The sequence below is a fragment of the Balaenoptera acutorostrata genome, chromosome X, assembly GCF_949987535.1.
Source record: "Balaenoptera acutorostrata chromosome X, mBalAcu1.1, whole genome shotgun sequence".
In the NCBI taxonomy this organism is placed as follows: domain Eukaryota; kingdom Metazoa; phylum Chordata; class Mammalia; order Artiodactyla; family Balaenopteridae; genus Balaenoptera; species Balaenoptera acutorostrata.
This window is the reverse complement of record NC_080085.1, coordinates 66327335-66354001: the sequence shown is the minus strand read 5'-3', so window position 1 is coordinate 66354001 and position 26667 is coordinate 66327335. Positions and strand designations below refer to the sequence as shown.

Sequence of the window (26667 nt, the reverse complement as noted above, 5' to 3'; positions counted from 1 at the left end):
TGCTATGCAAATTGAATATATATGACCAGCTTTTTTTTTTAAATTTTTAAAAAATTTTTGGCTGTGTTGGGTCTTTGTTGCTGTGCGCGGGCTTTCTCTAGTTGCAGTGAGCGGGGGCTACTCTTTGTTGCAGTGCACAGGCTTCTCATTGCGGTGGCTTCTCTTGTTGCAGAGCATGGGCTCTAGGCACCCGGGCTTCAGGAGTTGTGGCTTATGGGCTCTGGAGCGCAGGCTCAGTAGTTGTGGTGCACGGGCTTAGTTTCTCCGCGGCATGTGGGATCTTCCCGGACCAGGGCTCAAATCCGTGTCCCCTGCATTGGCAGGTGGATTCTTAAACACTGTGCCACCAGGGAAGGCCTGTGACCAACTTTTAAATGGCAAGCAAGGAAGAAAATCTTTTAGTACTAGGATAACAATATATGTCTCTTTTTTCTTTTCTTGTTGAATTTTCAGGTGAAGGGAAGTGGCTCCGAAACATAGACTATTACCGTTTAGATGGTTCTACAACTGCTCAATCAAGGAAAAAATGGGCTGAAGAATTTAATGATGAAACTAATGTGAGGTAGGAAGCATTTCTGAATGTATAGATAGTTTTTAAAAAATCATTTTAAATCTACATATAGTAAAATTTACTTTTTAGTGTCTACTACTATAATTTTTGACAAATGCAAGATGTAGTCAAGATATAAAATGGTTTCATCACCCCTTAGGAAATTCACTTATGGAATCATACAATTTGTAGCCTTTTCAGTCTCACTTTTTTCACATGGCAAAATGCATTTGAGATTCATCCACATTGTTGCATATGTCAATAGTTTGCTCCTTTTTACTGTTGAGTAGTATTCCATTGTATGGATGTGTCCATTGTATGGATGTATGGTTTATTTTCATTATATGGACGTATTTGTTGTGTGAATGAGTAGTTTGTTTAACCATTTCTATTTGAGAGACATTGGAATTGTTTCCAGGTTTTGAAATTAAAATTGAAGCTGCTTTAAACATTCATGTATAAGTTTTGTGTGACCATAGATATTTATCCAAGTGAAATGAAAATCCAGGAGTGCAACTGCTGGGTTATATGGTAAATTTATGTTTACCTTTGTAGGAAACTGCCAAACTGTTTTCCAAAGTGGTTGTACAATTTTGCATTCCCACCAGGAATGTATGAGGGTTCCAGTTGTTCTGTGTCCTTGGTATTATCATATTTAAAAATAAAAAAATTTACCCATTCTAATAGGTATGTAATGGAATCTCATGTGATTTTAATTTGCATTTCCCTAATGTTAGTTGATGTCAAGCATCATTTTATGTGCTTATTGGCCATTTTTATATCATCTTTGGTGATACATCTGTTAGAGTGTCTTAAGGTTAACAAGGTATTCTTGATCTCTTTACTTATTGTAAGAATTTGAATAATATACTTTAAACAACTGCAGGTAGAGGTTGTGTTATATAGGTGATGTTGATGTTGCTTTTAACTATCAGCAATTACATACTTGAACTGCATTTGGAAGAGAAAAATGTATGTGTATACATTCATATAAACATTTGCTCACACACATACATGTTGAAAGCATTGCCTTTAAGAAAGTGATGAAGAGATGGGGTTAGTTTAATGAAAAGATGGCTAAGATATGACTTAATAAATGTTCTAAAATATGAAAGGTATTATATTTTGTGTGTAAAACGTGTTTTAATGCTAACAGAGTCCTGAACTACACCTAGGGTTAAAACGGGAAATTCCAGTTAGACCATAGGAGGAGTATATTCTTATTAGGTATTTAAAATCTATAGAGTCTGGGAGAGCTTACAAAGGGATTGTTTGAGTACAGTAAAGTTACTTTAAAAATGATTATATAACTTTTTAAAGAATAAGTACATTTTTATATTTTGTTTGCCATGTTTTAAACAATTATTATTTGTGCATGAGTGTGAAGAAGTAATTTTATTGAGTTATCCTAGTCTAATTTGTCAAATTTAATCTAAAAGTTTGACTTGCTCAGTTTCCCAAATTTGTAAATATCATAATAGCATATGATTTGTCCCATAATAGTCATATTTGGTAACTAGTAGGGAACAACAATGAAATGTGCATGTTGAGCTGTCAGCTTGGCTTTTTCACTAACAAATTAAGCCTCCTAAACATATGCCAGAAAGTGTCTCTGATTCAGATTCACCATGCATATATATATATACACACACATACACACATCACACACACACACACACACACACAAACTCCATGGATTTGAGGGGTTACTCTTGAGTAGCTAAATCTGTAAACTTGTCTAGATTAAATTCACAAATGTGAGAGATTATGTCTGTTTCTCTACCTATCTTCTGTTTTCTCATGACTCAGTAATGTTCAGAAATAGACTATAGATATAATTTTGTTTATTGTTAACCAGTTAGAAAGACACATTAAAATAAGTTTTAAGATAGTGACCTAATGTTGTCTTATGTGGCGAGGAAGCAATTTTTTTAAAAAAATAGATTTATTTATTTTTATTTTTGGCTGCGTTGGGTCTTTGTTGCTGCCCGCGGGCTTTATCTAGTTGCGGCGAGCAGGGGCTGTTCTTCGTTGCAGTGTGCGGGCTTCTCATTGTGGTGGCTTCTCTTGTTGCGGAGCACGGGCTCTAGGCACGCGGGCCTCAGTAGTTGTGGTTCGCGGGCTCTAGAGTGCAGGCTCAGTAGTCATGACTCACGGGCTTGAGTTGCTCCACGGCATGTGGGATCTTCCTGGACCAGGGCTCGAACCCATGTCCCCTGCATTGGCAGACGGATTCTTAACCACTGTGCCACCAGGGAAGCCCAGAGGAAGCAATTTTAACAGTCTCAGGGCCCTTTTTTTTTTTACTTTATTTTATTTATATTTATTTATATGTTTATTTATTTATTTTATTTAGAGTCAAAGGAACTTACAAAGACAGTCTAGAGAGGTACTGTGACCCTTTCACCTAATTTCTCCTAATGGTTACATCTTACCTTATGATATCAAAACCAAGAAATTGACACTGTTTCAACGTGTGTGTATATCTATGTTTTTTTTAATCACATATGTAGAGATTCCTGTAAGCATGACTGCAATCAAGGTACAGAAATATTCTATCACCACAGAGATTCCTCTCTTTCTGCCCTTTTATAGTCACACCCATCCTGACCACCAACATTGCCACAATCCCTAACTCCTGGCAATAACTAATTTGTTCTCCATCTTTATAATTTTGTCATATCAAGACTGTTATATAAATTATATCATAGTATATGTGACCATTTGAGATTGGCCTTTTTCACTCAGCATAATGCCCTTTAGTTTCGTTCAAGTTGTTGTGTATATCAATAGTTCATTCCTTTTTACTACACAGTAGTATTCCATGGATTGGATATACCAGCTTGTATAATACAAACTGTATGTCTACTGCAGGGCATTTTGTTCATTTCCAGGTTTGGCTATTACAAATAAAGCTGCTGTGAACATTGTGTACAGGTTTTGTGTGGACCTAAGTTTTCATTTCTCTAGGATAAATGCCCAGGAGTATGATTTCTAGTTTACACGGTAAGTGATTATTTCATTTTTTAAGAAACTACCAAACTGTTTTACAGAGTGGCTGCACCGTTTTACCTTCCCTTCAGTAAAGTGTGAGAGATCAAGTTTCTCTGCATCCTCACCAACATTTGATTTTATCACTGTTTTTTATCTTGGCTGTTTTCATAGGTGTGTAGTGGTATCTCGTGATCTTAATTTGCATTTCCCTGATGGCTGGTTATTTTGAACATTTTTTTCATGTGTTTATTTATCATCTGTATATGCTCTTTGGTGAAATGTTTCTTCACGTCTTTTGCCCATTTTCTAACTGGATTGTTTGCTTTTTTATTGTTGAATGTTGAAAATCCTTTATATAATTTAGGTATGAGTAATTTGTCATATGTGGTTTGCAAATATTTTCTCCCAGTCTATGGGTTGTCTTTTCATTTCCTTCACAAGGTCTTTCACAGAGCAAAACTTTTTAATTTTGGTGAAGTCAGTTTTTGTTTTAGTCATGCTTTTGTTGTCAAGTCTAAGAATTGTTCCCTAAGCCCTAGGTCCTGGAGATTTTCTCCTATGTTATTTTCTAAAAGGTTTATGGCTTTACATTTTAAGTATAAGGTGCATTTTAAATTAATTTTTGTATATGATGTGAGATTTAGGTTGAGTTCACTTTTCTTTTTCTTTTTTTTTTTGCCTGTGGATGTCCAATTGCTCCAGCACCATTTGTTGAAAAAGCCATCCTTTCTCTACCAAATCGCTTTTGCAATTTTGTGAAAAATCATTTGGCTATACTTCTGTGGGACTATTTTTTGGTTCTAGTCCACTGGTCCATATATCTGTCCTTCTGCCATTACCACATAGTCTTGATTATTGTAGCTATGTAATAGGCCTTAGTATCAAGTCAATATCTCCCACTTTATTCTACTTTTTCCAAGTTGTTTTAGCTAGTCTAATATCTTTGGCTTCATATATAAATTTTAGAATCCTCTTGTCTAATCTATAAAAATCTTGCAAGAATTATTAGAAATTGCATTACACCTGTCATCAATTTGGGGAGAATTGATATCTTTACTATATTGAGTCTCCCGTGAACATAGTATCTCTGTTTATGTAGATCTTTGATTTTTTCAATCACTGTTTTGTAATTTTCAGCATATAAGTCCCGTATATGTTTTGTTAGATTTACACCTAAATACTTCATTTTTTTGGGAATTGTAAGTGATATTGTATTTTTAATTTTACTTTTCACATGTTCGTTGGTAGTATGTAGAAATGCAGTTGATTTTTGTGTTGATGTTTTACCTGTGATCTTGCTGAACTCACTTATTTGTTCTAGGAGTTTGTTTTATAGATTCCTTGAGATTTTCTACTAGACCATTATGTCATCTGCAAGTAAGGATAGTTTTATTTCTTCCTTTCCGATCTGAATGTAGTTTGTTTCCTTTTCTTGTCTTGTTGCACTGGCTAGAACTTCAGTAACATGTTGAATAGCAGTGATGAGAGTGGACGTCCTTGCCTTCTTGATCTTAAGAGAAGAGCATTCAGTGTTGATAACTGTGATATATCTGTAGATTTTTTGTAGATACTCTTTATTAAGTTCAAGTTCCCTGCTATTCATCTCTATTCCTAGTTTGCTAAGAGTTTTTACTATGAATGGGTGTATAATTTTATCACATGCTTTTTCTTTCTCACTTAATATGATAAATATTTTTTTTCTTTAGCCTGTTAACATGGTATATTACATAGCTTGATTTTCAAGCTGAACAGCCTTGCATCCCTGGAATAAAACCCATTTGGCCATGATGTATAATTCTTTTTATATAGCGCTGGCTTCTATTTGCTAATATTTTGTTGGGGAATATTTATGAGATATTGATCTGTATCTGGTTGTTTTTATACTGTCTTTGTCTAATTTTGGTATCAGGATGGTATTGGCCTCATAAAATGTGTTGAGAAGTGTTCCCTCTTCTGTTTTCTAAAAGAGATGTGTAGAATTTGTGTTAATTAATCTTAAATTTTTGGTAGAATTTGCCAGTGAAACTTTCTGGCCTTGGAAATTTCTTTTTGTGAGTTTTTAAATCATTAATTCAATTTCCTTAATTGTTATAAGACTATTCAAATTATTTCACATTGAATGAGTTGTGGTAGTTTGTGCTTTTTGAGGAATTGGTTCATTTCAAATTTACGTATAGAACTGTTCATAGCATTCCCTTATTATCCTTTTGATGTCTTTAGGATCTATAGTGATAGCTTCTGTTTCATTCATGGTATTGGTAATTGTGTATTCTCTTGTTTTTGTCAGTCTTGCTAGAGGCTTGTCAATTTTATTGATCTTTTCAAAGAACCAGCTTTTTATTTAATTGATTTTCTCTATTTTTTCTTTCTGTTTTCAGTTTCATCTTGTTTTGACTTAGTTTGCTCATCGTTTTCTACTTCCTTGAGGTGGAACCTTAAATTACTCATTTAAGACTTTTCCTCTTTTCTAATATAAGCATTTAGTGCTGTAAATTTCCCTTTCAGCACTGCTTTAGCTGTCATACAAATTTTGATGTGTTTTATTTTCATTTCCATTCAGTTCAGTGTATTTTTTCTTTAGAGACTTCCATTTTGAGTCATAGCTAGAAGTATCTTGTTTAATTTCCAAGCATTTGGAGATTTCTATTATTTTTCTGTTATTGATTTCTAGTTTGATTCAGTTCTGTTCAGAGAATATACTCTGTATGATTTCAGTTTTTAACTTTGTTGTGTTTTGTTTAATGGCTCAAGATATAGAACATCTTGGTATATCATACATGGGCCCTTGAAAAGAATGTATTTTTTGCAATTGTTGACCAGAGTTTCCTATAAATGTTGATCAGATCCTGTTATTTAATGGGATTGTTGTATTCTTCTTTATGTCTAGTTGGTTACTGATTTTTGAGAGAGGAGGTTTGAAACCTCCAACTATAATTGTGGATTTGTCTGTTTCTCAAGGTTTTTACTTCTCATATTTTCAGCTCTGTTGTTTCCTGTATACACATTTATGTCCCTCACTATTACTTGTAATTTTCTTTGGTCTGAAACATACTTTATTTCATGCTAATATAGCCACTCCTGCTTTATTTTTTTATTTTTTATTTTTTTAAACATCTTTATTGAAGTATAATTGCCTTACAATGGTGTGTTAGCTTCTGCTTCATAACCAAGTGAATCAGTTATACATATACAATATGTTCCCATATCTCTTCCCTCTTGCATCTCCCTCCCTCCCACCCTCCCCATCCCACCCCTCTAGGTGGTCACAAAGCACCGAGCTGAACTGCCTGTGCTATGCGGCTGCTTCCCACTAGCTATCTATTTTATATTTGGTAGTGTATATATGTCCATGACACTCTCTCACCCTGTCACATCTCACCCCACACCCTCCCCATATCCTCAAGTCCATTCTCTAGTAGGTCTGTGTCTTTATTCCCGTCTTGCCACTAGGTTCTTCATGGCCTTTTTTTTTTCCCCGTAGATTCCGTGTATCTGTGTTAGCATACTGTATTTGTTTTTCTCTTTCTGACTTACTTCACTCTGTATGACAGACTCTAACTCCATCCACCTCATTACAAATACCTCCATTTCGTTTCTTGTTACGGCTGAGTAATATTCCATTGTATATATGTGCCACATCTTCTTTATCCATTCATCTGTCGATGGACATTTAGGTTGCTTCCATGTCCTGGCTATTGTAAATAGAGCTGCAATGAACATTTTGGTACATGACTCTTTTTGACCTATGGTTTTCTCAGGGTATATGCCCAGTAGTGGGATTGCTGGGTCGTATGGTAGTTCTATTTGTAGTTTTTTAAGGAACCTCCATACTGTTCTCCATAGTGGCTGTATCAATTTACATTCCCACCAACAGTGCAAGAGTGTTCCCTTTCCTCCACACCCTCTCCAGCATTTATTGTTTCTAGATTTTTTGATGATGGCCATTCTGACTGGTGTGAGATGATATCTCATTGTAGTTTTGATTTGCATTTCTCTAATGATTAATGATGTTGAGCATTCTTTCGTGTGTCTGTTGGCAATCTGTATATCTTCTTTGGAGAAATGTCTATTTAGGTCTTCTGCCCATTTTTGGATTGGGTTGTTCGTGTTTTTGTTATTGAGCTGCATGAGCTGCTTGTAAATCTAGGAGATTAATCCTTTGTCACTTGCTTCATTTGCAAATATTTTCTCCCATTCTGATGGTTGTCTTTTGGTCTTGTTTATGGTTTCCTTTGCTGTGCAAAAGCTTTTAAGTTTCATTAGGTCCCATTTGTTTATTTGTGTTCTTATTTCCATTTCTCTGGGAGCTGGATCAAAAAGAATCTTGCTGTGATATATGTCATAGAGTGTTCTGCCTATGTTTTCCTCTAAGAGTTTGATAGTGTCTGGCCTTACACTTAGGTCTTTAATCCATTTTGAGTTTATTTTTGTGCATGGTGTCAGGGAGTGTTCTAATTTCATACTTTTACATGTACCTGTCCAATTTTCCCAGCACCACTTATTGAAGAGACTGTCTTTTCTCCACTGTATGTGCTTGCCTCTTTTATCAAAGATAAGGTGACCATATGTGCGTGGGTTTATCTCTGGGCTTTCTATCTTGTTCCATTGATCTATGTTTCTGTTTTTGTGCCAGTACTATATTGTCTTGATTACTGTAGCTTTGTAGTATAGTCTGAAGTCAGGGAGCCTGATTCCTCCAGCTCTGTTTTTCTTTCTCAAGATTGCTTTGGCTATTCAGGGTCTTTTCTGTTTCCATAGAAATTGTGAAATTTTTTGTTCTAGTTCTGTGAAAAATGCCAGTGGTAGCTTGATAGGGATTGCATTGAATCTGTAGATTGCTTTGGGTAGTAGAGTCATTTTCACAATGTTGATTCTTCCAATCCAAGAACATGGTATATCTCTCCTATTTGTATCATCTTTAATTTCTTTCATCAGTGTCTTATAATTTTCTGCATACAGGTCTTTTGTCTCCTTAGGTAGGTTTATTCCTAGATATTTTATTCTTTTTGTTGCAATGGTAAACGGGAGTGTTTTCTTAATTTCACTTTCAGATTTTTCGTCATTAGGGTATAGAAATGCAAGAGATTTCTGTGCATTAATTTTGTATCCTGCTACTTTATCAAATTCATTGATTAGCTCTAGGAGTTTTCTGGTAGCATCTTTAGGATTCTCTATGTATAGTATCATGTCACCTGCAAACAGTGACAGCTTTACTTCTTCTTTTCCGATTTGGATTCCTTTTATTTCTTTGTCTTCTCTGATTGCTGTGGCTAACACTTCCAAAACTATGTTGAATAATAGTGGTGAGAGTGGGCAACCTTGTCTTGTTCCTGATCTTAGTGGAAATGGTTTCAGTTTTTCACCATTGAGGACAATGTTGGCTGTGGGTTTGTCATATATGGCCTTTATTATGTTGAGGAAAGTTCCCTCTATGCCTACTTTCTCCTGCTTTATTTTGATTGATGTTTACTTGTTATATCTTTTTTCATCCTTTTACTTTCAACCTACCTATTTTGTTATATTTGAAGTGAGTTTCTTGTAGACAGCGTATGGTTGCGTTATTTTTTTTTTACCCATTCTGTTAATCTCTTTCTTTTAAATGGTGCATATAGACCATTTACGATTTTTTTTTTACTGAGGTATAATTGGCATATAACATTATATTAGTTTCAGTTGTACAACCATGTACATTTAATACAGAGCTTGAGGCTGCCATTTCAGTTTTTGTTCAGTTTGTTCTCTTTCATTCTGTTTTCTTTTGCTTCTGATTTCTTTTCCTACCCTTCCTGTGGGTTACTTTTACAATTTTTGGAATTCCATATTGATTCCTCTATAGTGTTTTTTAGTGTATCTTTGTATAACTTTTATAGTGGTTGCTCTAAGTATTATACGTACATAACTGATCATAGTCTACTGGTGTCATCATTTTACCATTTTGATTGAAGTGTAGAAACCTTTGCTTCTTTATGTCCCTTTCTCTCCTCCATTTATAATTATCTTAAATGTTTTCTTTACGTAAATAGATTACCACATTAAGAACCATAATAATTTTTTCTTCAACCATCAAATATAATTTAGAAAACTTAGAGAAGGAAAATCTATTTTATTTACTCATAATTTTTGTTCTTTTCATTTTTGTTTCCTCCTTCCTAATGTTTCATATTTCTTTTATAATTTCCTTTTTTTTTTTTTAAAGAAGAGAACTTCCTTTAGCCATTCTTTTAGGGCAGATCTACTGGCAACAAATTTTCTGAGTACCCTCATTTGAGAATTCATTGATTTTTCCCATCATTTTTGAAGAATATCTTAACTGGGTATAGAATTGTGAGTTGGCAGTTCTCTTCTTTTAGCACTTGAAAAATGTTGTGCCACTTCCTCCTAGCCTCCATGATTTCTTAAAATTGGCTATTTTTACAAGTTTGGCTTTTTTAGATTCTACATGTAAGTGATACCATAAAATCCTTGTCTTTGTCTCACTTATCTCACTTAGCATAATGTACTCAAGGTTTATCTGTGTTGTCACATATGGCAAGATATCCTTCTTGGCTGAATAATATTCCATTGTATATATATCCCACATCTTTTTTATTCATTCATCCACTGATGGGCACTTAGGTTGTTTCGATATCTTGGCTGTTGTGAATAATGCTGCAGTAAACATGACTGTGCAGATATTTCTTTGACATCCTGTATTAATTTCTTTTGCATATATACCCAGAAGTGGAATTGCTGGATAATGTGGTAGTTCTATTTTTAATTTTTTGAGGAACCTCCATGTTGTTTTCCATAGTGGCTGAACCAATTAGTGATACAGACAATATTTTATTATAATCATCAAACTTGCTAAGAGGCTAGAACTTAATTATTCCAACCACTAAAAAGAAATAATTATGTAACCTCGGAATCTAGTTGTCACTACAATGCCAATCATATTACAATATATAAATGTATCAAATTAACATGTTGTATACCTTAATTTTACACAAAGTTATTATGTCAGATATATTTTAATTTTTAAAAAACCTGCTATTTTTCAAATTGGCTTTTTCTCCTGTCATTAAGGTCTTGTTTCTCTCTCACTTCTTTCAAGAGTTTTTCTTTATCTTAGTTTTTAGAAGTTTGACTATGGTGTGTCCTGGCATGGATTTCTTTGGTTTTATGTTGTTTGTGTTTCATTCAGCTTCTTAAATTTCTAGGTTTGTGTTTCTTGCTAAGTTTTGGTAATTTTCAGCTGTTATTTCTTTGAATACCTTTATAGCCCGTTCTTTTTTTCTCTTCTCCTTTTAGGACTCTGATGACAAGACTGTTAGATCTTTATTATAGTCCTGTAGGTCCCAGAGTCTCTGTTATTTCTTTTTTTTTTTATTTCTGTTATTCAGATTGGGTCATTTCTGTTCTTCTGTTTTCAAAGTTCATTGAATGTTCTCTACATTCTACTGTTGAGCCTATCTATTGAGTTTCTTGTTACTGTACTTTTCAGTTCTAAAATTTCCATTTTGTTCTTCTGTATGGGTTGTGTTATAACTCCTGATTCTCCACTAGACCTCCTTTGATACTAACCCAGTAGTGGGGGAGAGGGTTTTTCTTATAACCACTGGGTGGGGGTGGATATCCTGGTTCCCTATGTGGTCTTCTCTGACACTGCTGGGCTGCTGGGAGGACTTTGTTAACTCAAACTTACCTGACAGCACTGTCTGGCAATATGCCTTGTTACAACTACATGAGGGTAGAAGTTTGGGATTCCCACTCAGCCTTTAATGACAGGGGTGGAGGTACACTGCATTTTTCCTGTACCATTTGACTGGAGTCAAACGGTTGTTGTTTTAAAGCTCTCTGTCTTACTAGTCTGCCCCTTGTTTGGTCCTTTGGCTAGAGAGAGCAGACTTTTCTTGGAGATTTATTTTGACAGCACCCACTGATATTTCCAGATTGTTGGGCTCTTCAGCACTCAGTCTGGGATATATGAGGCAAAAAGAAAGCCTACGGAACTCACTGCCATGTTCTGCCTTAGGTCCCAAGCCAGTATGCTTCCTTCTCACTTTTCAGAAAAATCTTATGTTCACCTTATATATAACATCCACGCATTTTAGCTGTTACTTATGGTGAGGAATAGGGAACAGCATGTCTATTCCATCTTTCCAGAATTGGAAGTCCAAAGATTACGCTTTTAAAGAACTATATCTGTCTTAGAGTAAACATATGCATGTGTTTGTGTTGTGTATGTATGTCGAGAAGTGGGATTGCTACGTAATAGGTATGTGCCTATTCAGCTTTAGCTTATACTGCCAAAACACTTTTCCAAAATGGTTGTACCAATTTGCACTCCAGCTAGTAGAGTACCTGTTTCATTTGTTATCTGTCCTCATTATCAGTTGATGATGTCTGTTTTTTTAAGCCATTGTCATAGATATGTAGCAGTAAGGCTTCATAGTCTTAATCTGTATTTTCCTCATAAATAATTCACAGTAGTTCATAGATTTCAGTGTTGAAGCTAAAACATAAAGGTTTTAGAAGGCAACAGCATGGAGTATTTTCCTGAATTGTAGTGAGAAATTTTTCATAAACAGGGCACACAAACTGCTAACCATAAAAGGAAAGATTGATAAGGTGAGCTTCATTAAAATTAAGAACTTCTGTTCAGATTTTCGCACTACGAACTCTGGTCTGCAGCACCCAGGGCAAGGCTTCTGCATGCCACACTCTACAAGCAAGTGAAACTAGATGAAGCACAAAGGAAAAGGGAAAAAAGCTGTGTGTCTGACAGGGTCTTGGTGCTCTGGCTGGGTGTCAGGCCTGTGCCTCTGAGGTGGGAGAGCCAAGTTCAGGACACTGGACCACCAGAGACCTCCCAGCCCCACGTAATATGAATCGGTGAGAGCTCTCCCAGAGATGTCCATCTCAACTCTAAGACCCGTCTCCACTCAATGACCAGCAAGCTCCAGTGCTGGACACCCCATGCCAAATAACTAGCAAGACAGGAACACAACCCCATGCATTAGCAGAGAGGCTGCCTAAAATCATAATAAGGTCACAGACACCCCAAAACACACCAGTGGACGCAGTCCTGCCCACCAGAAAGACAAGATCCAGAGTCATCCACCAGAACACAGGCACCAGTCCCCTCCACCAGGAAGCCTACACACCCAGTGAACTAACCGTAGCCACTGGGGGCAGACAACAAAAAACAACAGGAACTATGAACCTGCAGCCTTCAAAAATGAGACCCCAAAGACAGTAAGTTAAGCAAAATGAGATGACAGAGAAATATGCCACAGGTGAAGGAGCAAGGTAAAAACCCACCAGACCTAACAAATGAAGAGGAAATAGGCAGTCTACCTGAAAAAGAATTCAGAGTAATGATAGTAAAGATGATCCAAAATTGGAAATAGAGTGGAGAAAATACAAGAAACGTTTAACAAGGACCTAGAAGAACTAAAGAGCAAACAAACAATGATGAACAACACAATAAATGAAATTAAAAATTCTCTAGAAGGAATCAATAGCAGAATAACTTAGGCAGAAGAACGGATAAGTGACCTGGAAGATAAAATAGTGGTAATAACTACTGGAGAGCAGAATAAAGAAAAAAAGAATGCGGCTTTGCTTGTGGCGCAGCGTTTAAGAATCCACCTGCCAATGCAGGGGACATGGGTTCGAGCCCTGGTCTGGGAAGATCCCACATGCAACGGAGCAACTAAGCCCGTGTGCCACAACTACTGAGCCTGTGCTCTAGAGCCCGCAAGGCACAACTACTGAAGCCCGCGTGCCTAGAGCCCGTGCTCCACAACAAGAGGAGCCACCTCAATGAGAAGCCCACGCACTGCAGTGAAGACCCGATGCAGCCAAAAATAAATAAGTTAAAAAAAAAAAGAAAAAAAAAAGAATGAAAAGAATTGAGAACAGTCTCAGAGACCTCTGGGACAACATTAAATGCACCAACATTCAAATTATAGGGGTCCCAGAAGAAGAAGCGAAAAACAAAGGGACTGAGAAAATATTTGGAGAGATTATAGTTGAAAACTTGCCTAATATGGGAAAGGAAATAGACAATCAAGTCCAGGAAGTGCAGGGAGTCCCATACAGGATAAATCCAAGGAGAAACACACCAAGACACATATTAATGAAACTATCAAAAATTAAATAAAAGAAAAAATATTAAAAACAGCAAGGGAAAAACAACAAATAGCATATAAGGTAATGCCTGTAAGGTTAACAGCTGATCTTTCAGCAGAAACTCTGCAAGCCAGAAGGGAGTGGCAGGACATATTTAAAGTGATGAAAGGGAAAAACCTACAACCAGGATTACTCTACCCAGCAAGGATCTCATTCAGATTTGACAGAGAAATTAAAACGTTTAGAGACAAGCAAAAGCTAAGAGAATTCAGCACCACCAAACCAGCTTTACAAGAAATGCTAAAGAAACTTCCCTAGGCAGGAAACACAAGAGAAGGAAAAGACCTACAATAACAAACCCAAAACAATTAAGAAAATGGTAATAGGAACATACATATCGTTAATTACCTTAAATGTAAACGGATTAAATGCTCCAAGCAAAAGACATAGACTGGCTGAATGGATAAAAAAACAAGACCCGTATATATGCTGTCTACAAGAGACCCACTTTAGACCTAGGGACACATACAGACTGAAAATGAGGGAATGGAAAAAGATATTCCATGCAAATGGAAATCAAAAGAAAACTGGAGTAGCAGTTCTCATATGAGACAAAATAGACTTTAAAATAAAGACTATTACAAGAGACAAAGAAGGAGACTACATAATGATCAAGGGATCAATCCAAGAAGAAGATATAACAATTGTAAATATTTATGCACCCAACATAGGAGCACCTCAATACATAAGGCAAATGCTAATGGACATAAAAGGGGAAATCGACAGTAACATAATCATAGTAGGGGACTTTAACACCCCACTTTCACCAATGGACAGATCATCCAAAATGAAAATCAATAAGAAAACACAAGCTTTAAATGATACATTAAACAAGATGGACTTAATTGATATTTATAGGACATTCCACCCAAAAAGAGCAGAATACACTTTCTTCTCAAGTGCGCATAGAACATTCTCCAGGATAGATCATATCTTGGGGCACAAATCTAGCCTTGGTAAATTTAAGAAAATTGAAATCGTATCAAGTGTCTTTTCCAACCACAATACTATGAGACCAGGTATCAATTATGGGAAAAAAACTGTAAAAAATACAAACGCCTGGAGGCTAAACAGTACACTACTAAATAACCAAGAGATCACTGAAGAAATCAAAGAGGAAATCAGAAAATACCTAGAAACAAATGACAGTGAAAACACGAAGACCCAACACCTATGGGATGCAGCAAAAGCAGTTCTAAGAGGGAAGTTTATAGCAATACAATCCTACCTCAAGAAGCAAGAAACATCTCAAATAAACAACCTAACCTTACACCTAAAGCAATTAGAGAAAGAAGAAGAAAAAAACCCCAAAGTTAGCAAAAGGAAAGAAATCATAAAGATCAGATCAGAAATAAATGAAAAAGAAATGAAGGAAATGATAGCAAAGATCAATAAAACTAAAAGCTAGTTGTTTGAGAAGGTAAACAAATTGACAAACCATTAGCCAGACTCATCAAGAAAAGAAGGGAGAAGACTCAAATCAACAGAATTAGAAGTGAAAAGGAGAAGTCACAATGACACTGCAGAAATACAAAGGATCATGAGAGATTACTGCAAGGAACTATACGCCAATAAAATGGACAACCTGGAAGAAACAGACAAATTCTTAGAAAAGCACAACCTTCCGAGACTGAACCAGGAAGAAATAGGAAATATAAACAGACCAATCACAAGCACTGAAATTGAGACTGTGATTAAAAATCTTCCAACAAACAAAAGCCCAGGACCAGTTGGCTTCATGGGGGAATTCTCTCAAACATTTAGAGAAGAGCTAACACCTATCCTTTTCAAACTCTTCCAAAATATAGCACAGGGAAGAACAGTCCCAAACTCATTCTATGAGGCCACCATCACCCTGATACCAAAACCAGACGAAGATGTCACAAAAAAAGAAAACTACAGGCCAATATCACTAATGAACACAGATGCAAAAACCCTCAACAAAATACTAGCAAACACAATCCAGCAGCACATTAAAAGGATCGTACACCATGATCAAGTGGGGTTTATCCCAGGAATGCAAAGATTCTTCAATATACACAAATCAATCATTGTGATACACCATATTAACAAATTGAAGGATCAAAACCATATGATCATCACAATAGATGCAGAAAAAACTTTCTACAAAATTCAAAACCCATTTATGATAAAAACTCTCCAGAATGTAGGCATAGAGGGAACTTACCTCAACATAGTAAAGGCCATGTATGACAGACCCAGAACCAATATCGTTCTCAATGGTGAAAAACTGAAACCATTTCCACTAAGATCAGGAACGGGACAAGGTTGCACACTTTCACTACTGTTATTCAGCATAGTTTTGGAAGCTTTAGCCACAGCAATCAGAGAAGAAGAAAAAATAAAAGGAATCCAAATCGGAAAAGAAGAAGTAAAACTGTCACTGTTTGCGGATGACATGATACTATATGTAGAGAATCCTAAAGATGCTACCAGAAAACTACTAGAGCTAATCAACGAATTTGGTAAAGTAGCAGGATACAAAATTAATGAACAGAAATCTCTCACATTCCTATACATTGATGATGAAAAATCTCAAAGTGAAATTAAGGAAACATTCCCATTTACCATTGCAAAAAAAATAATAAAATACCTAGGAATAAACCTACCTAAGGAGAAAAAAGACCTGTAGCAGAAAACTATAAGACACTGATGAAAGAAAGTAAAGACAATACAAACAGATGGAGAGATATACCATGTTCTTGGATTGGAAGAATCAACATTGCGAAAATGACTATATAATCCAAAGCAATCTACGGATTCAGTGCAATCCCTATCAGACTACCAATGGCATTTTTCACAGAACTAGAACAAAAAATTTCACAATTTGTATGGAAACACAAAACACACCGAATAGCCAAAGCAATCTTGAGAAAGAAACACGGAGCTGGAGGAATCAGGCTCCCTGACTTCAGACTATACTACAAAGCTACAGTAATCATGACAGTATGGTACTGGCACAAAAACAGACATACATATCAATGGAACAGGATAGAAAGCCCAGAGGTAAACCCACGCACATATGGTCACCTTATCTTTGATAAGGGAGGCCAGAATATACAATGGAGAAAAGACAGCCTCTTCAATAAGTGGTTTTGGGAAAACTGGACAGCTACATATAAAAGAATGAAATTAGAACACTTCCTATCACTGTACACAAAACTTAAACTCACAGTGGATTAAAGAGCTAAATGTAAGGCCAGACACTATAAAACTCTTAGGGGAAAACATAGGCTGAACACTGTATGACATAAATCACAGCAAGATCCATTTTGACCCACCTCCTAGAGACATGGAAATAAAAATGAAAATAAACAAATGGGACCTAATGAAACTTAAAATCTTTGCATAGCAAAGGAAACCATAAACAAGGCGAAAAGTGAACCCTCAGAATTGGAGAAAATATTTTCAAATGAAGCAACTGACAAAGGACTAATCTCCAGAATTTACAAGCAGCTTAGGCAGCTCAATATCAAAAAAAGCAAACAAACCAATCCAAAAATGGGCTGAAGACCTAAATAGCCATTCCTCCAAAGAAGATATACAGATGACCAACAAACACATGAAAGGATGCTCAACATCACTAATCATTAGAGAAATGCAAATCAAAACTACAATGAGGTATCATCTCACACCGGTCAGAATGGCCATCATCAAAAAATCTAGAAACAATAAATGCTGGAGAGGGTGTGGAGAAAAGGGAACCCTCTTGCACTGTTGGTGGGAATGTAAATTGATACAGCCACTATGGAGAACAGTATGGAGGTTCCTTAAAAAACTACAAATAGAACTACCATATGACCCAGCAATCCCACTACTGGGCATATACCCTGAGAAAACCATAATTCAAAAAGAGTCATGTACCACAATGTTCATTGCAGCACTGTTTACAGTATCCAGGACATGGAAGCAACATAAGTGCCTATCGACAGATGAATGGATAAAGAACATGTGGCACATGTATATAATGGAATATTACTCAGCCATAAAAAGAAACGAAATTGAGTTATTTATAATGAGGTGGATTGATCTAGAGTCTGTCATACAGAGTGAAGTAAGTCAGAAGGAGAAAAACAAATACCGTATGCTAAGACATATGGAATCTAGAAAACGGTACTGATGAACTTAGTAACAGGGCAGGAATAAAGATGCAGATGTAGAGAATGGACTTGAGGACTCGGGGAGGGGGAAGGGTAAGCTGAGACGAAGTGAGAGTGGCATTGACATATATACACTACCAAATGTAAAATAGATAGCTAGTGGGAAGCAGCTGTATAGCACCGGGAGATCACCATGGTGCTTTGTGACCACCTAGAGGAGTGGGATAGGGAGGGTGGGAGGGAGACGCAAGAGGGAGGGGATATGGAGATATATGTGTACGTTTAGCTGATTCACTTTGTTATACAGTAGCAACTAACACAACTTTGTAAAACAATTATATTCCAATAAAGATGTTAAAAAAACAAGAAATATAAATTTTTGTGTTCCAACGTAGCAGATAATCTATCAGTTTTTTTTTTCTTGAATACATTCTTCCTGGAGCCCTCTGTCTACTTGATCCTATTTTTCTTACCTAAGTACCTAGCATCTATCTGACTTCTCTTCTTACATTTATTACATTATATTGTAATTGCATATCAGTCACTGCTACTACACTCAGCTCCTTGGGCAGTGCCCTTCATTTTGATGTAGTTAGTGCTCATAACAGTACTGAACACAATATATTTTTTTGAGTTGTATGTAAGTTTTCTACATTTACTGAGAAATCTATAAATACCTTGAATACATTTTAAACATGTGGTTTCCATATTTATCTTTATTCCTAAATCAGAGTATTTTGTTTTACCGCAGTAAGATTCTTCTTGTGCATGTAAATCATCAACCCGACTCCTTAGACATGTCTGTTTTTCAGTGAGTGAGTAATGAATTGTCTGAACTCTTGATTGTTCAAAAAACGGCCTTAGAATAAAAAAGTCATATAAATAAGATATCTGTGTAGCACTCATTACTAAACATTTATTTTGTATTTTCATTTTCAGAGGGCGATTGTTTATCATTTCGACCAAAGCAGGATCTCTTGGAATTAATCTGGTAGCTGCTAATCGAGTGATTATATTTGATGCTTCTTGGAATCCATCTTATGACATCCAGAGTATATTCAGAGTTTATCGCTTTGGACAAACTAAACCTGTGTATGTATATAGGTTCTTAGCTCAGGTAGGTTTATCATTTACATTCTCTTTTTAATATTGAAAGATTGGGTGAAACTGATCGTATTTTTGGAGTTCAGGGCATATCTGCATTATAGAGAGGCAAACAAAGTTGAAAACATCATTCCTATTCATAAAGCAGCATAAGCCAATTTTGGCCCCTGATGATTTTCTGTTTTGTAGTTTGTCCAGGTCTCTAATGTCAACTTTCTCAGATTGAGATGGATTTGCCTGTGTATACAGATTTAGCATTTTCTTGCTAGTTCAAGAAAGTTAAACACTTATAATTCTCTTACTTAGCATAAGTAGAAAAGCCAATAACTAAATCTAATTTGCTTATAGATGTGAAGGTCAAATGATCATTGTTTTCACTGGTCACCAGATGTTCTCTTAGTTTGGAAGAGTGTAGGTAAATAGGAAGAAACAGGTAATGTATTATAATAACAAAGAATCATTACAAGGAATATTTAATATTTCTAGTCAAGACTATTCAACTAATTTCCTTTACATATAAACTCAGGTATTAAAAAACAGAAGCTGAAATTTAAGGAAAATAAATGAAATCAAAGAATTAGATGCAGTTGAATGTAATACAGGTTCATAGAATCAAGTTACCCTTTTTTTTTAAAGTTTATTTATTTATTGATTGATTTTTGGCTGCGTTGGGTCTTCATTGCGGTGCGTGGGCTTTTTATTGCTGTAGCTTCTCTTGTTGTGGAGCCTGGGCTCTAGGTGCCTGGGCTTCAGCAGTTGCAGCACGTGGGCTCAGTAGTTGTGGCTCATGGGCTCTAGAGTGCAGGCTCAGTATTTGTGGCGCACAGGCTTAGTTGCTCCATGGCATGTGGGATCTTCCCAGACCAGGGCTCTAACCCGTGTCCCCTGCATTGGCAGGCAGATTCTTAACCACTGAGCCACCAGGGAAGTCCCTCAAGTTGCCCTTTTAACTGGTACATCTTCTTTGGGAGCAGATGCTACCCTCTCTACCTGCCTCCAAATCTGGGCTTCTCAACCAGAGATTGGGTTTTATTGGTAGATCCTTGCTCATACATAAAAGTACATAATATAGTTGGAAAACTACACTGTAAACTCTTTCCTGTTATTTAGATTAAGAGTTCCTTTACATTCTAGTTCAGAATGCCATATAGAATATATAATAGATTGGCATTTTAGTTATTAATTTTTTGTCCTGAAGTTATGGAAAGTAAGACTTAAATTACATAAAGACAGTTTATAGTGATTGTTGAGAGCTTATTGTATTCCATTGGAAAGGAATTAAACTGTTCTCTTGCATTCTTACATCAGTAACCTCCTAAAATCTTATTTTATGTACTCTTTTATTCTGTTTACCTTGGTATCTGACTGCCCTCCTGCTTCCACCAAGTACAGAATTATTTAAAGCAACAGATGAATGCATATTGGTGAAAAAATTTAGAACGATTATCAGTAATATAGTTTTCTTTTCTGTCAATGTAAACTACTTTGAACATAAAAATCTCTCATGAATTAAACAGCATTGTACATAAAACTTGCTTCATGGCAGTATATTACTACGAAGTTCTGCTATTTTGTAGTAACCAATAACCTATATTTCTTCGTGATTAAGTTTCATGTTTACAAAATTTATTTATTTGTGTATTGTTCATTCTTTTTTACAAAGGGAACCATGGAAGATAAGATTTATGATCGGCAAGTAACTAAGCAGTCACTGTCTTTTCGAGTTGTTGATCAACAGCAAGTTGAACGTCATTTTACCATGAATGAGCTTACTGAACTTTATACCTTTGAGCCAGACTTGTTAGATGACCCTAATTCAGAAAAGAAGAAGAAAAGGGATACTCCCATGCTGCCAAAGGTAAAGATCTTTAAATTGTTAGCTTAAAAAAAAAAACTAACATGGACCAAGGAAATTTTATTCCTACTATGAAAGTTATTCATCTGACTAAAGCTATATTTCAGAATTTTTCAAAGAGAATAAAACTGTATTTAAATGAGAGGTCAATTCTCCACGTAACACCACAAAAGATAGTGTAATCTGAAACACATATTTTATGCCAAATAAAAAATTCAGCCCTGCAGAAAAGGGTTTCTGAGTAGAAACCTTAAAGGAAATAGTATGGTTCTCTTTTAATAATCTCCAGTAGAGGGCATACATAATTTTAATAATTATATATGAGGTTTAATTGTCTCTTCCTTAACATTTTTTGTTGTCCTATAGCAATTAAGAATCAGGAAATAAAAGTGTCTCCTACTTGATATTTTTCACTGTCATAAAGTAAGTAGGACTTTCACATTTCCAAGTGTGAAAAGTCCTCTCATTTTTTTTTTTTAATATTTATTTATTTATTTTATTTTTGGCTGTGTTGGGTCTTCGTTTCTGTGCGAGGGCTTTCTCTAGTTGCGGCAAGCGGGGGCCACTCTTCATCGCGGTGCGCGGGCCTCTCACTATCGCGGCCTCTCTTGTTGCGGAGCACAGGCTCCAGACGCGCAGGCTCAGTAACTGTGGCTCACGGGCCTAGTTGCTCCGCGGCATGTGGGATCTTCCCAGACCAGGGCTCGAACCCGTGTCCCCTGCATTGGCAGGCAGATTCTCAACCACTGCACCACCAGGGAAGCCCAGTCCTCTCATTTTATAGATGGGGAAACTTAGGGTCAGAGGCATTCGATGACTTACCCAGTTTTTACCTAATAAGTGGCAGAGACAGGAATAGTATCTACATCTGTCTTCTGGTCCATTGTTCTTGGATAAGAAAACAGTATTTAATATTAATATAGAAATTTAATATGGTAGATATCATTTTGACCCTACTGAACATACGAGAAAACCGTATGTTCTCTGATCTAAATAAAGAGTTTATATATTTAAACCTATTCTAATTATCTAAAACTTCATTTTGGGGGGGATTATTGGGGGACGTGCTGTTCCTGTTGTCTTGGTTTCAAATTTAAGCACTTAATGTTCCATGTAGCTGTTAAGAGAATTGGGAAAGCAACTACTGTGTTACAGTGTCATTTTACCAAACTTCAGTCATTTGTAAAGAAAATTCAACAGTATCTTAGTTCTTCATATGGTTGGAACATTTAATTAAAACAAAAGGTAGGGCTTCCTTGGTGGCGCAGTGGTTGGGGGTCTGCCTGCCAATGCAGGGGACGCGGGTTCGGGCCCTGGTCTGGGGGGATCCCGCATGCCGCAGAGCGGCTGGGCCCGTGAGCCACAGTTGCTGAGCCTGTGCGTCTGGAGCCTGTGCTCCGCAGGGGGGGAGGCCGCGATGGTGAGAGGCCTGCACGCCGCGGTGAGGAGTGGCCCCCGCTTGCCACAGCTAGAGAGGGCCCTCGCACAGAGGCGAGGACCCAACACAGCCATAAATAAATAAAATTAAATTAAATTTAAAAAAACCCCACAAAACCTTAGGAGATTAATGTTACTGTTTAAAAAAAAAGGTAATATAAATAAATATATTTCTAACATTAATATAAATCAGCGATTTCTCCAGTTATTTTTCAATGTATATAAGTCAATTAAAGTAACATGAATATTTAGCATTTGGGAAAATTTTTTAAATGTCCTTTGTCTATATAAGCAAATATTTTGTTTTTGTAATCAATGAACTTTTCTTCCATTTAAAGTTTACTGATAGAGCATTTAGGAAAGAGTTTTTGTGACAGTCTCTATCAAATATCTTTGATAATGGCTTAGGGCCACATGAAGGTTAAAATCTACCGTTTTTATAATACTTTTTAAAAAAGAGTCGTTTCAGTTTCCATGTTACGAAATACTAAATTGATAGTGATTTGGCTTCCTTTCTTAATTATATTATTATAGAATGTGAGTAGGGGTCTTGAATAGTCTTCAGATAATTTTCTGTGCGCAGATTTGTTTGTATATCTTTAAAAGCAGACAAACACAAATGGGCTTATACCATACATACTCTTTTACAACTTGCTCTTTTCACCTAGATGTTTCTTGAACATCTTTCCATATTGGTACATATATCTCTACTTAAAAAAAAAAAGCTGCATAGTGTATACTTGCCTTGTTTTATTTAACTCTTATATCCCTAACACCTTTCCTATCAGGTACTTAATTTTGTATGGCAAAGAGTATTCTTTAAAGACTTGCACACATTTATGTTTATAATTTTAAAGATAGTTAAGTTTCCTTTTTCAAATTGAGACTGATTTTATATTTAATTAGCCTCTTTCCTAAAATTAAACTTAACTTTAAACTTCAATTTTCATGAGAAATAGCCCATGATTAGTAATATTTCTCATAGGAAGCTACCATTCCAAGTTGAAAAGAGATAGTTGCTTTGAAGTTACTTGTTATATGGTAAATTTCTGATTGTAGGAAATCTGTTTAATTTAATAAACATTTACTGATTATTTGCTGACTTTGAAGTGTATTGTGAAGGTGTATTAAGAAGAACAAGACATTGCCTAAGCTTTAAAGAAGATTTAAAAAATCCAGAAGTAAAGAAATGCTATTTAATTGTTACAGGATATCTGGAAAGAAACCATCTGTTTTATAACTTGGCACTCTGAGTTGTCAAAGGTGTCATGTGTTTTCATTTATAGACTTTACTGTATTTTGTTTTTGGTGCTATGACCCTTTGCCCACGAAAAAAAGGAAAAGGAATATTGAATGCTACTTTAATGCAAAGTGCTTCAACTCTCCCACACCTCTTCCCAAGAGGAAAATAATAGTTAACTTACTGATTTCTTACTGGGTTTCATACTCTGTGCTAAATGATTAGTTCAGGTTATTTTCCTTAATCTAGCAGCAACTGAAAAGCTGATAGTGCTGTTCTCATTTTGAGATGAGGAAATTAAGGCTTGGGGAGGTTTATGTAACTTATCCAAGCTTAATTAGTGGTAAAGCTGGCTTTCAAACCAAGTCTGCCCAACTCGAAAGCATGTCCTGTTAATCATTATACGTTATTGCCCCCAAATGGAGATTAGAAAGTTAATTCTAAGTACAAGAAACAAGGCAGAGGACTTGGGATTCCCAGAATTGTATGATATTTAGAATGCTTTATTTTATTTTAAAGGTGGATTTTAAAATATAGAATGCTTTCACAGTCGGTACCATTGGGTGATGTAACTATTGTTAAGATTGTGTAATATAACCAGTTTAGCTCACGGCTTGTGAAGTTGTAAATTCCTCGAATTTATAGAAAGCTTTAAAGTTTACAAAGGCCTTTCTCATGTATACTCATTATCTCAGGAAATTGAAACTTAGAGAGTTTGTGATTACCCAAGGGTACATGGCCAGTAAGTGTTAGAGCTAGAACTTGAACACAGTAGTTTTCAAATTGTATTCCAAAGAGCGTCAGGAGATTTGCAGAGGTGCTCTGGGGCTACCATGTGGCTAAGCAAGTAGGGGAAGGCCAGATGGGCAGCACTCCAAGCTCTGCATCCCATTTCGATCAGAGTCCCTCTCCTTTTATCGATTTTATGTATTGGGCTGCAACATAATATTTTATTTAAAAAGAGGACTTTTTTAGTTTTAAAAAAACTTTTAAAAAGTTTTAAAAACACTGTACCATATAATGATGGCTTACTATCCTAGTAACTAAGAATTGTTTGGGCTCTAACAGGAAATACAATAGGATGTATATGAGATTTACCTGAAGGAGATGATAGTCCACTTGGAGAGAAAAAAGTAACATTCTTAAAAACAAAAGAATGAAGTGCTGAAGTGACTGGTACTGAATGTATTCGCTATAGCATATGGTTAAAAATGGAGGGGGGGTGCATTCAGGTACAGTTTTAATGGAAAAAATCAGACTGGCCCATAAGTGATGGTTAGTATTTAATTGGATTAGGTAAGAATAAGGTGTGAATGTAGGATGAAACAGTTTGGGTGAAAGGAAAGGTAAGAATTTATGTACCAGACTCAAGGTATGATGAAGAAATCGGCCAGATGACGAGTTGAAATTGGATAGGTAAAGGTAGGGCCAGCTTTTGGAGAGACATTAAAGGTAAGTGGAGGCATTTGGATGTAAAATAGTATTCACAGTAAGTTCATGAATGGGGCTCTTTTATGATGAATGTGGGCTTTTGGAAAATTAGTGTGGCATTAAAATGCAGGATGAGGACATATATATATATATATATAATAGGGTGATGATTGTGGAGTGAAACAGACATTTCAAGGAAATAAATGATGGAACTCAATCACTGATGATAGACTATACCTTTTGGTAAGCAGTGAAAAACCTTTAACCTAAATAATGAAGCTTATGTATTTATTAATTGGTTAAAAACTTTGCAGGTACCTGTGATGTGCCAATTATTGTGCTGGTTAGTAAGGATACTTTGATAAATAAGACTAGGTTCCTGCTCCCAAGGAGCCTACAGTCTAAATAAGCATACCGTAACAATAAAAATTATGGGTCCTGTAATAGAAATCTGTACAGGCACCCTGTACAGGAAGGAATATTCAGTTCTTTCTTGGAAAATTTTGGGATGGGGAGCTGGCATTAGGAGGACTTGAACTGATGTTGAAAATAGACGTGGTAGCTCTTTGCATTGCTATGAGGGCAAAAGATGAAGGCCCTTCAAGGGGAGGAGCAGAAAAAAAGAAGCACGTGCATAAAACAGCATTGCAAGTTTTAGGAACCTCAGGTAGTTAAAAATAAATAATGGAGTGTAAGGAGATAGTGGTGTAGAGTATAAGGGTGGGCATGGGAAGAGGCGAGAGAAAGACTGGAAAGGTAGATGGGAATCAAATCGTAGAAGTTAGAGAGTTTGGACATTGTGTTACAGGCTGTAGGATCTATTTAATGATTTTAAACAAAAGACCAACATCAAATTTTCATTTTAGAAAAATCACTTTGGGTGTCAGTGTGCAGGATGGATTGGAGAAAAGAAAATGGATAAGATACTTGTTAGTATGCTATTAAAATGATCCGCATGAGAGAGGTAATGCAGGCCTGAAGTAAGGTGGTAGCAATGGGGATAGAGAAGTACCAGGCATGATGTAGGTACTCAGTAAATGTTAATTTTGTTCCCTGGGCTTGTATTTAGAATTTCATTTAACTTTGCCCAATAGTATTTGATTTTCATTTCCTTTAATGGGATTTTGAAAATTAGTTCTCTCTGAAATGGGTACAAGTAGGTGTTTTTTATATTTGCAGTGAAGGATTTCTTGGTGTTTGAACCTGCTCTTATTTAAAGACATTTCAAAGTTGGTTCCTACTATGTTATAGTACAATTGCAAACACCTGCCCTTTTATACATATTTTTTAAGATGAAAGACTGCTAAAAATGGTACATTTTCACTTCCCCCTTAACTTGCTATTGTCTAAATAATGATTAAGTTGCATGCCTTTTTGAGTTAACTTTTCTTTGTCCTTTGAAAAAGTGTTCATTTTCAACTTACTTGATATGTGATTATTATCTCTTTCTACCTCATCACTTCCTCTTAAAGTCATTATTATATAACTCCTCTTCTGTATTTCTGTTCTTGTTTACTTTCTTTTACTTCTTCACTTTCTAATTAGATTTACTATCTCAGTTTATTAACCACTTGACTTTTTCTTGTCTTTTTATCTCTGAAGTTCTTTAAAGGCAAGAACTGTATTTGCTCCTTTTCTTTCATCCATAGTGAATAAAGCAGTGTTAACACTTTTATATGGCCTTTTTAGTCACCTTTATAGTGATATTTAACTGTATTTTTATTGTTCCATATTGATACATATATCACTGAAAATCGGTGTT

At 35.9% G+C, this 26667-nt stretch overlaps 1 protein-coding gene across 10 annotated transcripts in view; it reads left to right on the top strand.

Moving 5' to 3' along the window:
- ATRX (ATRX chromatin remodeler) overlaps positions 1-26667 on the top strand; it is a 245445-nt gene that overhangs the window by 186611 nt on the left and 32167 nt on the right. For all 10 annotated transcript variants that reach the window (XM_057537602.1, XM_057537600.1, XM_057537595.1 and 7 more), the window contains 3 exons: positions 454-562; positions 18778-18955; positions 20606-20800. In XM_057537602.1, the coding sequence (XP_057393585.1) occupies positions 454-562; positions 18778-18955; positions 20606-20800 (482 nt within the window). The remainder of the gene's footprint in view (positions 1-453; positions 563-18777; positions 18956-20605; positions 20801-26667) is intronic.